General features: G+C 40.5%; 1 protein-coding gene across 1 annotated transcript in view; it reads right to left on the bottom strand.

Annotated features, from left to right (window-relative positions):
- The window catches only part of SNX18 (sorting nexin 18), a gene marked incomplete at its 5' end in the record, with an annotated part of 20,278 nt that extends 5,410 nt beyond the window's left edge, over window positions 1-14,868 (bottom strand). Inside the window, one exon of the mRNA XM_009326954.1 lies at window positions 13,887-14,868. Within this exon, the coding sequence (XP_009325229.1) occupies window positions 13,887-14,868 (982 nt within the window). The remainder of the gene's footprint in view (window positions 1-13,886) is intronic.

Genomic DNA, 14,868 nt, shown 5'->3' on the forward strand with positions numbered 1-14,868 from the left:
CTGAATACATGTCTGGGATAAAGAACCGCCAATGCACTGTTCCCAGAGGGATGGAATACATAAAAATAAAATCTTTGGTATTTTTAGCTCCAGCTCTACAGATTCTGTAAAGTCTTGCCCATGCATTTAAAGCTTCTGGTCCAATGAAAAGACCTTCAGTCAGGAGACCATGTTCCAGTGATCAGGACTACCTTTCAAACAGCAAAGAGGGCCTGGATCAAAGATGCTGCGAAAAGCTGTTATACATCTATTTCTGTTCTTAAAGGTGGGGAGAAGCAAATGTGAATGCTCTTTTTCATTGCCCAAAGCCTGATGTTAAACAGACAGTGGTGCTCACTGAATGCTGCTAAGGGCTTAAGAGAAACTCGCAGGTTTCAATACTTGTTTTGAAGTATGAGATTAGACAATACAAGATGATATAAATACAGTTAACAAGGAACATTTATAGTAATGTGCTAGCAGCCAAGAAGACAGGGACAATGTAAAATTCCTGCTAGAAAGAAATACTTCCAAGCTGTAAAACACACAATACAAACAGCAACTTAAACGGGTGCTGAGGAGTTATCAGCAAAAAAGGAAGCGTATTGAGTCAGTAAGCTGCCCATGCAAACATGAGGTTGCAATGAGGCAGGAAGAGTCAAACACATTCAGGAAAATTAAATAAAAAAAAAGAATTCCTGAACCTGAGAGCACTCAGGTTTGAGTCAAACAATATATTTTCACATCACCTGCAGTTTTATTACACTAATAAATGCTTTGAGATTGTGTGAAGCATCAACTAAGGGTGGGTTTGAATCCATACTTGAAATTGTACTCACGCTCCCTCCACACTCTTAAGTATGCGTATACATGTAAACGCATGCTGATGCGTATGTGTCCCCAAGCTCTCCAATTGCATAGTATGATCAGTTCTTCACGCTTAGTGTACATGACACAAGCCCAAGTTGCCGCCTGCAACATGACCAGAAGGCAAAAGTTTTGGGGCTCAGCTCATGAAGACTGCAATCAAGACTGCTCTTCACTCAACTCCTTTGTCCCACTTGAAGTCAGGTCTGCCCTGTGCCCGCCAGCACAGGCAATCAGAAGCCAAAGAAGAGCAGTAACTGCTAAGGGTGTACCATCTTCCCACTGCCCCATCTCCACCTCTCCCTAAAGTACCCGAACATCAGCTTTCAAGTGCTGCATACAGTAGTCAGGAATGAAATGTCAGCTGTGTCTGAAGCTACTAATCCAAATAAAGACAAGCCTAGACAAAGGGAATTCTTTGGGGCAGGAGCCCTTTTGCCTCCGTATTTGCACAGTGCTTACTACAGTGGACATCTGTTTCACAGACAGGCTTGCTCAATTCTTAAAAAACACAAGCAGTAGTTACTGATACTGTTCACAACGGTATTGCTATTTCTGAAAAATCATTGCTGTAGCAGCAATGATTTAACTGCATACAGTAATACTGCATATGGGAAATAATACTGCACATGGGATGAAACACAAATAAGCATCGGCTCAACACTCCTAGAACACAGCACTTGAAGCAGTGGTAAGTATCTGCTGAAGTCACGGAGGTCTGCAATTCACAGTCACTCTCAGGAACGTGTGTCATCCATTAAGTCACCCATATATCACTGCCTTCAGTATCTCACTTCAAATACTGAACTTAAACACTCACCCAGCTTGTAGGAGCCAACAAGGTAATTTTTTAGACCCTATAATTGTAATGTCTTTATCACTGCAGTTATTTCTTTCACTTCAGTGATGAATTATGCTAAAACAGAGCAAATAGATTTCTTTCACTAGTAGTGAGATAACAGTTTACATGTACGTCAGTTATGATTTAGTACAACACCTTCTTTCAGCAAATACCCATGTTCTTCTTACTGTACTTCATACCTTGAGTTAAAGAATATTGCAAAACAACTGCGAAAGGACTGAAAGAAGACATGGAAGACAAAAAAGTTCGTCCTGTGGTTCCCCTTGATATCTTACAAAGAACATTATTTTCTGAAATACATTTTTAATGGAGCTGGGGGAGGGAGGGAGAGTGAAGCAGTGAGTTGGGTGCCAGCTCAACAGTATGTGCTGCTCCTCACATGATGACTCTTTGCCTTTCCCTGCTGGTTCCATCACTGCCAGGAGGGAGGCGAGCATGGGTTAGCACGCCGCTGGGGCCGCTGGTTGTGCTGCAGGTGAGAAGCAGTAACCGTTCCGAGGGACGGAAACAGGGCACCTGGCCACCAACTTCTCCAACCACAAACCTGGACTTATTCTATTTGTAGACCCTATTTGTAAAAGATACTGAAAAGGACAACAGCCATAAAAACAGCAGAATGGAAAAAAACCCAAGCAGGGTGATCATTCTGGCCTTGCCATCAGTGGTAACTGTGGCAAAACCAGAGCACCATATTCTTGACCATCGCCTTTGAGAAGTCCGCTGGCCAACGGGCTTTGGTGTGACAGCAAGACCTTGTGTTGAAGTCCAAAGGCTTCTCTGAGAGATGGCTCCCTCATGGGGCCGGACAACTGGGGTCAGAAAACACTGTGATCTTTAAAGAAACTCACAAGTTTGACAAAGAAAATCTCTCATCAGTTGTACCTCAGAAATCTTGTGAAAATAAAATGACCTGTGCAATAAGGAATTTTTCATCTTTCTACTATCAGCAAGCTACAAAAAATTTGGTACCTTACTTACTAGAAAGTAAAACAACTTACATTTCCAAGCTATTCAGCTGCCCATCATACTAAATGGTCTAACAGTAGGCATGATGTGTCCTTCAAAGCGTGCTATTGAAGGGAAAGCTTTGAACTTGTCTAACAACCCCCGTTGCTTTACTTTTATTACAAGACACTGTTCTAATATGAGACACCATCTCTAAAAGGAAGGGAGAAAACAATATATTCATGGTGTTGCTTTCATCAAAGGATGCAAAAGCAGAAAACGTATCTAGAAATAAGTTTTCTTTTTCCTTACCTAAGAGTGAGGTTATTTAAACACAGCTCTTTGCTTAAAGATTTGAAAGGCAAACCCTGGGTAGCCCATGTGCATGTAGCACAGTTTTGATTTACCCTCCTTCTGAAAGAAACAACTGTGGAGGAAAGAACATTATCTCTAATCCAGCAGACTGCTACCAGAACAAGCCTGTCTACATGGCCATCCGACTTCCCCCAGATCTAGCAAAGATGTTATGGGATGACTCAAATGACTAATCCAATAAAAAACTGCATTTGTCCTGGAGGGGAGGGAGACTGTGGCTTAGTCTTACCAATGGCTTAGCTATGCGATCCAGCTCAGCCCAGGGCTACACAATCATTAGCTCCAACACGAGGAAAAGTTGCAGAAGCACCACAGGAGATTACACATAGCATGAAATCCTACTCTGAAAAAAGCCCCCAACTTCCCTCTCTCAATTCAAAGTGAAACAACAAAATTGTGTGTAGCAGAATAGAGATTTTACTACATTGACAAATTATTTGCTTAAGAACACTCTGAGCACAGAGTAACAAAAGAAGCCTACATTAAGATTCTGCAAATTCTTTACATATTCTGGCCAAGATTTAGAACGGAAAACAGCATAATGGGAATTTGCCTGAAATTAAAACCAGAAGACTTCTCCAGTAGGGACTGAACTGTATAAAAGAAATGTCACAGGGAAAAAGTACCATTACAGTAATTAATGTAGGAATGAATTGCTACTTTAAAATCTGGTTTTACAATTTTAAACAGAAAAAAGCAAGTGACCTCCAACATCAAAGGCAAAATTATGAAGTCACTTGTTCTTTCCGAAAGTGCCAACTCAGTTTTCAAAACCAGTCTTTCTAATTCAAAGATTATATTCTTCTCATTAAGGGTGCAAAACTACTTTAACAACATTCTATTTTTCATAATGAAAGTTAGAAATACAAAAATGAAATATATCAAATTGCAATTACTTTAGTATTACAAGGGTTTTTTGTATAGATACGTGAAAATGGCTATAATGCTTTTAGAATCTGCAGCCTAAAAATAGTTTAAAAAAGTGAGGTTTATTTTTTATTATTTCGTTGCCCATTGCTCAAAAAACCCACAGAATAAAATAATACTATCCTATAAATCTAGGCTCATAAATGACAGTACTCTGCTAACATCTAGGTTAACATTGACTGACTGCAGGATTATTAACATCAGACAGCATTATTTGTTCTTCCAGTTACCCTGTTGCAAAGCTCATCAAAAGCTATGACCCAGAGATGCATTCTTCGGTTCAAAATGAAATTACCTTCCAATCTACACAATTCAGAGGTCACGCACAAATAAAACAGTCTTTGCTAGAGATTTCAGAAACTTGATTAACTCTAATCTCATCTGGTGGTTTTAACATATACATTGATTTAATGAATATATAACCGATTAACAATGGTGTTAGAATGCACAGCGTCAAATGTCACTCAATTTTAAAGAACTACCAGGGTTAGTGGATACTATGCGTGCCTAAATAATCTTTTTTTAATTTTAAATAATGCAATATTTAAGACCTGATTAGACTCATTGTGCATACATCTGCCAGTTGGTGTACACTCACATAGGAAGAGAATACACAGCCAATTTATCCTTCCAGGTTTACAAGGGCTGTAATCATACCTGTGCATATTCAGAGGCTCTAAAATGCTCCTGCTACTGAAAAATATTTGAATTATCACATTCGCAATGTGCATGTCAGGTCGAGAGTCCTCCAGAGGAATCTACAAGCTTTGGTGTGCAGCACCTCCAGTACGAATGTTTTGCTGGGCTATGCTACACCACACCGCTATGTGAGCAACAAGCCATAGTTTGCCCTTGAAACAGTTGATAATAGGAGGAGAGAGCAAGATATCAAAAGAAATGAAAGTAACATTACAGAATTATCAGTTTATTGCACCTACTGCCCTGCATAACCCCATTAACAAAACAAAAAAAGCCCATAGTGCTAGGTAACCCCATGCAAAAACTGCGCAAAATCAAGTGGAAGTTTTCCATTCAAATTTTGAATGCAGTGACTTTAAAACTAACGTATCTTTAGATGTATTGTACACAAACAGCATTTCAGGCAAACAAATGACCTTATTTCAGCCACTAAAGCGTGTTTAAACTGTATTAATGAGTAGTTCTGCAGGTACCTACAGCTGTGTCTGAAAGGAGGCCTGTCAGGAATAATTCGATCTTAAAAGCCAGCTAAATTGTGTATATGGCTGTCCATTACCACGAACGTAGCATTTTGCACCACAGCCCGAGAGGCAAACACCAGGTAATGCTGGTTTTGCCCAATTCTAAGACAGTCTGTACTTTTCGGCACTCCCATGTACCATTTAAGGAGTTTTTCTTTGGTATGGCTTCAGCTGACACTGCAGACAGTGCTGACAGACAGCTGACACTGCAGACTCGGGGGACAGAAACAAGTGAAACTTAAACTAGGCTGGTCACTAGAAACACAGTCCATTTACCTGTTAGAAAGCCAGTCATGTTTTTCAGGGTGGACACAGTTGGAAATTTAAGCGATCGCCATTTGCAGAAGTACCAACATGAAACATTTCAGTGAATTTAAGTACTTCTTACTAGCTTACATCTAAACAGGGCATCCAACAGGTTTTTAAGATAAATCTCTGTTTTTCCAGAATTTAAGTTGGTCTATTACAGTTTGGTTGTCATAGGTTCTGAACACTAGGTTCTCCCAATTAGGATGCTAAGAACAGGCACTTTTCTGCTAGATTGATGCTACAGACTCTTAACAGCTTTTGTAAATGCCCTGTTCATAATGCTGACTTCAAGACAACACCCTAAATCAGAAATGATGCTGTGCATGCATGATATAAATTAATTTTCAGTAAAACTGGTTAACAGCATATAAGCAGAAATGTCTCCTCTGGATCTATAGAAGATGAATATAAGTCATGGCCAAAATGCATGTAAGCATCATTACATTAAATGGTAACTTCTTCAAAATTTTCTTAAGATTCATGGGATGTGGGCGGACAGGAGAAGACAGGTAACAGTGCATATCAATGTCCATATACCATTATTGAGAGAGGTAAGTATAAATGCAGGTTCCGCTGACTCTTACATCTCTTCTTTATTGGGGCACTATGAAAGACCTGCTTTTGGATGTTGCTTCCCTTCTGCCTTTGCAGAGAACAAAGAGTGAGCACAATTTATGGTGTTTGCTTGTCCATCATCATCTGCTTAGCTCCACTACTGTCCTAAGATGAGCAAATACAACATGCATAGAGAGTTTAACATAAATTCATATGAAAAGAGTCAAGGTCTAAATGAAATGCACTTACTGCTCCACTTTTTCCCTAGTACCCTTTAAACACTCTCTCTTAGAAACCTGAATGCTGCAGTATCTCTGTAAGGACAAAAAGAAGTAGACTCCTTGTTGCAGGAAAAATATGCAAGGTAATGTAGCCATTAATTTCATTAATGTAGCCAGTTAAAATATAGTATGTAATACAAAAGCAGAACATGTGAACTTTATAATAGAATCATAGAATCATTAAGGTTGGAAGAGACCTCCAAGATCATCGAGTCCAACCGTCAACCCAACAACACCATGCCCACTAAACCATGTCCCTAAAATATATAATAATATAATGCTACATTCATATATAAGAAATGCTATATACCATATATTGTTATGTTAATTAATCTAAAATTGTAAATATATAACTTTATTAAATGAATATATTAATATAGTACATATTATAATATAGCAAGAATATTATAGCTTTATAAAGGCAGAAGAGAATTGTCTGCCTTTTTAAGAGGAAGGGGTCTGCCGCTTTGAGTTTGGGCTTACATAAAACTGCAAGCGACTTGAAAATGTAATGTCATTACTATGATATCTGGTAAAACGGTTCTTTCTTCAGTATACTGCCAGTTAGCCAGCATAGCTATTCATGCATATAAAGATTCAAAATGGCATGCCTCAAAAAAATAGAATAGCAAGTTGCTTTTTACCACAGGACAAAAACGCAATGTAAACTCCCAGTCATAGCATGAATCCCCTTTTCATATTGTTATGAAAGAACTGCATGTAGGCATAAAAGGGTAGTTCAGTTCGTTATGATTACAGAAATTGTCCACCCATGATGTGTACCTACATAAACAAGGCTGAAACCATCACACTTCTTCCTGCTCTGCTACAGTAACAACCCAAAGTCACTGACAAGAACCGAACAGATTGTTTAAATGTCACCGATTTTGTAAGATTACACTCCAAAATTTAGAACACCCTTTTCACTAGTTTTTTTTTTTTTAATTTCCTTTAAATCCTCATGGCCTTCATGAAGGACATAAACAAGATTGTGTAGAAAGCGTTTGCCGTTTGTTTGCTCTAGTCTGCTGATAAGACTCATGTTTTGAGGGCTAAGCCAAATGTGATTTCATTTTTTTAATTAGAATTTTCAATTTCTGTGCTATTTGAACCAGGCAATTTAAAATACGCAAGGTACCAGCTGGATGAGTTTATACAGTCTGCACAGACTAATTTGGCATTTTAACTGTTCAAACAAAGTCTTTCACCCTGGAAAGGCTGAAACATGTGCTTGTTTCAAAGGTGACTTGCAAAATAAAAATCAGCCAATTTGTTTGGTTTTGATAATGAGCTTACAAAGACTTGGAAGAGCTCTGGGAGCTACTTTCCATTTTCAGTCTACAAATTCTTGTCTTCCCTGTTTAGATGGAAGTCCTTTTAGCAAGACCTGAAGTTCTCTCAGCTGCCAGAGATTCTCACCATCTAGATTCTTCATAAGCTTTGAGCTGAAAAGGTATTACATAGTCTTTGAAATAAAATTACTTCCTCTTTCTACAAAATAATTTTTAATTCTTCAATATCTACACTGTCCTGCTACTCTCTAACTGCCCACAAGGTTTTCCCAGTAGACGGGGCCTTATTGCCGGCGGTGAGCAAGTACCTGTAAGAGCACAGGAGGTGACAATGCACTGCCTGCAGTCAAACCTACTACAGGTGTGAGCTCTGATCAAAACCTCTCCAGCCTGTTGGGACTAAGCAGGCAGTCTGGATAGACTTTCTGGTGTGCAGTAACATGTGCAGTCTCTCCCCCATGAGGAACAGTTATACTCTTCCTCTGCTACCAGCTGTTTTTGAAAAAATCGCTGGGGTTTTATCAGCTAGGAAGCATCTCTCTGTCAACAAATGTCTATGATATCAGGCTAGCAGGTTTCAAAAGGTAACAGAAAAGAGAAAGACATCATGACTGCATGAATCTTGCTCCCTTAGAAAGCTAAGGTAAGAAGATACTGCAGGGGGAGTGGAAAAGAAAAAAAACCCATACTTTAAAAAGACCCATGCATCTTTTAGGCAGGCAGGGCATAGAAGTCCTTTTTTTTTCCTCTTTCTGTTTAATCTTCAAGTAAGGCTATTGCTCAGTTTTAGTCTTGCTTATTATTGTCCTCTGATTTTACACACACCAAGGAAGCTAAAATTTTATACAGGTTCTAAATGTGAAGATTCTTTCACGTTTTAGCCATCTAAAAGTCTCTGCTTCCTTCAGGTTACCTTCAAATACTGGGAGGTAATACTGGGTGATTCAGCAGCAAGCAGACAATGCTACATCATCACTGTAACAGCAATGGGGAGGTTGACAGGCCAAAAAATGCAAGTCGTCCTGGAGCAATCCATCCTTTCTCATCAAAGTCCTTAAACAGATCAAATGTAGGTACCCATCTCTTTTTGCTGTTGTAAGGGTCACCTGGCTAGGATTACATGCCTAGCTCTTTAGACAGTAGCTACCTGAGTTGAACTGCATGCAAAGTGTATGTATCTGAGGGACAGAGGGCGAAAAAAAAAGTGGATAAAAGGAAAAACAGGGATGGAAAAACCATGTCTGCACAACAAATTTAAGAGGTTAGAAAGTAAGCAAGAGAGAAAAGCACTGCTTTTACATTGTGATATAAAATTTTAGGTGTGAATTTTGACCAGTCTGATTTATTTGTGAACACACATACCCCTCCTCCCCCCTGCAAAAAAAAAAACCACTGCTAAAAATGTTACAGTTCCAGGTTTCAGTGCTGTTTGGGGTTTTTTTGATGCTTGAAATTTTGATGCATTTCCAGCTGGAATGTTTTTTCGCCTGTAATTTTGTAAGATATTCTAAAAAGACACCCAGCACATTCTTTAAAGCCAATGTCTAGAATTAAGTTTGCTTCAGGTAAATAAGACCATTTGCCTTATTTTACTCTTCGCAAACAGTAATCAAGAAGCAAAAAGGTCATTCAGATATTTTTTTAAATAATTCTCTTAAATCTTGCCATGCAGAGGAAACAGAATTGCTGCCTACACCTTAGAAAATATTTAGACCACTTTCTCAAATCTGTTTTGCAAAAATCATACCCAAAAGTTTGTCTAGCATTAACATCGTAATGTTAAGAGAAAGAAGAAATCTGGAAAGCAGAGATGAAACAGCAAGTTACTCCGTATTTCTTCCACTCTCAGGAATCACAAGAGGCCAATTATAGTAGTTCCACAAACAAAACTTGAAAGAAAGAAACCCAAAAACCCACAACTTCTCTACTCTCACTGAGCAAACATGAAGGCAAGATAGCCAGACAAGCATGAGCTACAGTACTAGCATACACTATCTCAAATTCTTACGTATACATACATTTTCTGAACCTGAACTTGCATGGGCCTGCAGTGAGCATTTATGTTGAAGACTATTAAAGTCAGAAGATCTCATCAGCTGAGTGAAGCTCTAGCAATTAGTATTTAGGAATTATTTTGCCAAGAACGCCTAGGGAATTTCCACAAGTAGAACTTAAAAATACAGAAAAGGCAGCATTATTCATTACAAATGAAGATGGGAGGCTGCTTTTCTTCTCAAAATTAAAGCAACTGAATCTAGTATTTCTTGAAAGATACACCAGTTCTCCAAAAGAAAATGACAGAAGTGCAGCTTAGTTTTTGAGCCTACTAAATTTAATATTCTGCTTCTACAAATGTTTTGCCAGAGGCTAAAGAAAACCGAGTACAAGTATATCTGTCTAACATATTTGGGTTTTCCACTCCAAAAAACACAGGTATGCACAGGAATATTTTCATGCAAGCACTTTAGAAGCATTTACCTATGGGGGTTTGAGGGCTAGATTCATACAAGTATTCGGGTGCTTAGATGCTCGAGACACCACTCTGCCATCATCTACCCCTGCAGGTGCCAGTTTTCCCCCGATCGCTTAGTCTTCCATATAAAACCTAAAAAACAACAAGTCGTTTGTAAGGACTGTATGCCTTGGGCCTGATATGCTCTATACCAGCCTCAGTGGGACCCTCAAACCAAGCATTTCCAGATGGAAAAGTGGACTTTCCAACTCAGAGTGTTCTTTGTTGTAGGGCTCAATCCAATGAATCTTCAGTCCTGGACTGGAGCGCACACGAAACCAGGCAAGGTCTCTCACAAAGCACTGACAAGTCGATCCTCAACTGGCATGTGGGACAGAAAAATTCAAATCCTTCCTCTGTCTCTTCTGGGGCAGAATTTTAACTCTTCCTTCCCTCACAGAAAATTCCTTAAACACTCGGTGCTCAAGAGGAGGGAGGCAGAGGAAAGGGAACCTTTTAAAATCTCCTATTGAAGCCATTGCCATTTCATAAAATACTGACAATGTTAATAAGATAATAAACAGTTTGAAAATATTCCCACAGTTCATTGGTTCACATATTTTACACAAGTGACCAAAATTACAATCCCTTTCTGCACACTTCAGATCATGTACGGTGCCCTCAGCACAGCAGGTAGAAAGACCTGGACCCCGGAGCAATTAATAGCACAACGGTTAACACATTTTCTGGCTGATATGCACACAAAGCAACAGTAGAGCTTACATGGCTTTGGTTCATAATTCTAGGAGAAAAGACAAAGCCCAAACGGAAGGAAATTTTTGTCTCTGACTTACAGATTCTCTGTCCTTCTTTTTGCAGAAGTTGCAGAAATGATTAAAAAACCCCAGAGGGGCAGACTTCCCAGTCCACACCGCAAAACACACTTCGAAATCACATTCAGCAGCTGTTCAACTACCTGCAGTAGAGCAAACCCGTAACAGGACAATGCAGTTGAATATTCTACCCACAGACATGGCCATGTTTCGGGCACAGCTGCCTTTATTTTTCGGTCCTTCTCAGGTCTAGGGGAAAACAGAAATGGAGTCTAGAAAAGGTCTTGTTTTTTATCCCAGGTGGACAATACATTTGCACTATGTAGAAAATAAAGGAGAAGTATTCCTAACTTCAGAGTTCATCTTTTTAAAGGCATGGCCATGTAAGCAATGCATCAATCAGGCTGCTATTTCTACCACTTCTAAGGGCACTTTGGGGTCATTTTACTGCAGGAAGAAGTTTTATGCTAGAAAATAAAACACTGGAAGACAGACATGTCAGCTCTATTTTTCAGATGATCTATTATCACCAACGGATATTTGTTTAGTCTATACAGACAATAATAATTCTCAAAACTGGCAACTATCCCAGATAGCAAATTTAAAAGAAAGCTCTTATGTTGTAAGAACACCAAACAATTCATATTTTCATCTGAAGTTTACAATTTGGAATTGAAAAGTTATACCTTGTTACAAGTAACTCTTAAGAGTAATAAAACAGCAATATACTGGGTGTAAAAAACATCTTCCTCTCAGTTTTCCTCCACTTTGCCAGTTTTGTAACAGGAACAACAACAAACAACACATAACCCGGGTCTAACCCTGTTCCTATCATGAATGTGGACACTCAAGAAACCAACCTCTCAAGCCTATGCCATTTTCTGGTGGCAAGTATGTACCAGGGATAATACTGTGTTGAAGGCAGCATTAGCCCAGAGGTGCATTAGCACCTGCACGCAGACTGGCTGTACGTTTCTCCAACCAGCTCCAGGACAGTACTCTGCCACAAAATCAACTCTACATACATCCTGTTCATGCACTGCTCTAGTGGAAGCTCACTTAGGTGAACTTTCCCCTGTTCGGCAAGGTAAACCTAACCAGTAAGCACAAATTCAAACAGAACTATAAAAGAAACAGGACTGAGTCAAACACGTATCTTATTGTTCCCAATCCTCTCTTCAAAGTCTCATCTCCAAAAACACTGCAGTGAAGAACTCTATACAGCCTTAACGCTTGAGGATATATTATTTAAATAGTATATACAGTCTGCTGGCTTTTTCAACCTAATAAAAAAAATCTTTCCCTTTATTTTTTCCAGAAGCTTACAGATAATCCTATTATTAGTTGACAACTCACTTTAAAATGCTCTACTCCCAAACAAGAGGCATTGCCAATGCCACCGTTCTCTCCAAATTTAAAATACTTGAAAGTTGTTATCGGAACACAATGCCACAGCAGCTAGCAGAACAACTCCTCAAAGGTTAGATTGCACACCTCACTTTTCTCTTCAAAATACTATTAAGATAGTTTGTTTCCACTCACAATTTTCAAGATTTGAAAGGAGAATGGAAATCTGACTTTGATGCATGCAATTTTTATGAAAAGCTTACTTTCTTCAACAACAACAAATTGTACACTTGGCACCAACTCTCTTTCCTCAGATTTTCCCAGCAATAATGCATACCTCCCAGAAGCCCGCCTTTTTGATCTGTTGAAAAAACTCTTCCAACTCTTTTATTGTCAGACTCAAGGTACTGTTCCAGATGCAAAAACCCTGGAAATGTTACATAAGGGCAAAAGAGATTGATTCACCGTGACTGACAATTCAAGCTCTGCCTCTTGGGATGCAGACCACCACTTATTAATCTCCAAGATAATTTTCAATAAAGCTTATGCATTTTCTCAGGTAACTGTTGCAGACACCCATTTCTGCAGAGCATAAGTGATGTTTTCTTGGTCTCTTTTACAGCTCCAATCCCCACAGCCCCCTGAACTTCAAGTTGAAAACTACAGGTAAAGAATATAACAGCAAAAAGAATGAATGATGGGCTAGTCTTCTCACAATGCTGAAGAATATATGAATATCATTAATTTCACGGCAGGGAAATCATCTACACATAAATAGAAGTTTGTAGCACTATATATCTGAACAAGTGTCACTAGTTATATAGCAGATGATTCTTTCATTTTTGGAGTTTCTCTCTGATGGATCACAAAGCGCCATACAAACAGCAATCTGAACCTCAGAAGTGTGTTTCAGCTAGAAAGAGGCTGAAAGGATAACAGGTGAGCAACATCTTTTATGATAGTAAGGGCAAAGGACGAACAACTCCAACTAAGAACACCATGGCAGATCATTATTCTTACAAAGGTACCAAGAGAGTTTAATGCATGGCCGAACTGAGAAACCCCAGCAGCTTTAAACATCTCATCTGACTGTCTGACACTGCAAAAGGCACACACCACCATGCACACCTCAAACAAGGTGGTCCATCAGAGGAGTACTTGCATCTTCAGATTACTTCATATTATCTACTAGATCAGAGATTTAAGACACCTAACGTACATCAAAGAGTAATAAATGTTTTCATACCACTTCTTCTCCAGGGTTTGTAAACAAGACCATTAATCTTTACTGTATCAGCAGTATAGGCAGATGTGGCTTCTTTCAGAGATACACAGTCAAACGCAGAAACCTCTGATCAGTAACATCCCCAGCTATGTCTAGACCTTTGGCAACACAGCCAAACGCAGCAACCTCTGACCAGTAAAATTCCCAACTATGTCTAGACCTTTGGCACAGAACGAAAATTGTCACTGATGTGTTTTTTGTATTTTTAGCAACAGTTTACCTGAGTAAACACGGAAAGATTTAATCCGAGGCCAGCAAGCCAGACACAGGGCAAATTTAGCCCCTGGGCCCTACATCTGTGTGCATACCTCTGATACATAAAACTTCATCGTTTCAGAAAACACGTAAGGGTGTTACCTTTCTGGACGTGGATGATGTCTGGAAAGTTGGCCAAATGCCCCTGATACAGCGCTAACAAATCCATCACAGGATCTAGGTCCTGCCGGGGCTGATCTGCAAAGAGGTCCCCAATGGCGTCGTAGGCTTCTGCAGTGAAGGCTATGGCTTGGTTGAGGCCAGCCGAAAAGGCCTGCTGGTCGAGCTCAAATGCCTGACTGAGGCACTTAAAGGAGTGCCCCACCTTCTGGTACTCCTTCTTGAAACCAGTGACTTGTTTGCGGGCAAACTCATTGGCCGTGTGATTAAGCTGCAGGGCACTCTCGTCCATCTTCTTCGTGAAGGCTTTGAAGCCATCCACCTGGCTTTCCACCTCCTGCAAGTCCAGGCCGGCCCCAGGGCCAGTGGGGACACTGATGGTCAGGAAAAAGTTGGCACCCACCATCTCATCCTTCTCAGCCTTGCGCTTTCCTTGTTTCCAGGCCTTCTCATCCGTGCTGGGACAGGTGAGGAAGTGCTGGAAGGCATCGCACTGAGCCAGCACAGGGTGGCTGCACATATGGTCCATCCACCAGGCCAGGCCTTTGCGACGTTTGGAGATGAAATCCTCCTCGAAGCGGCCAGTGGCCTGCTTCTCCGGCAAGTGGGGCACGGAGATGACAGGGAACTTCTCGGCCAGGCGCCCGTAGAGCCAGTCAAAGTGCTTGTAGCGGCGGTGCACCTGCTGCCCGGTGTGGCTGGGCACCAGCTTGTAGGCGATGTAGCTCTTCATGCCCTTGAACTTGGTCTGCTTGGTGGGGTCCTCAATGGAGCACTGGAAGGGGTAGGGGTTCTCCTGCCACTCGGGGCCCCGGGGGCCCAGCACCACACACAGCTTGTCCCCGTCCTTCACGAAGCCCGATGCCTCGCCCAGCACGAAGGCCTCCCCGCCGGACTTGACGAAGGTGGAGAAGCGGTTGAGGTTGCGGCTCACCGTGGCCGAGCTCTTGGCACCGCCGCCGCC

Source organism: Pygoscelis adeliae, unplaced genomic scaffold (genome assembly GCF_000699105.1).
Source record: "Pygoscelis adeliae isolate BGI_AS28 unplaced genomic scaffold, ASM69910v1 Scaffold116, whole genome shotgun sequence".
Lineage (NCBI taxonomy): Eukaryota > Metazoa > Chordata > Aves > Sphenisciformes > Spheniscidae > Pygoscelis > Pygoscelis adeliae.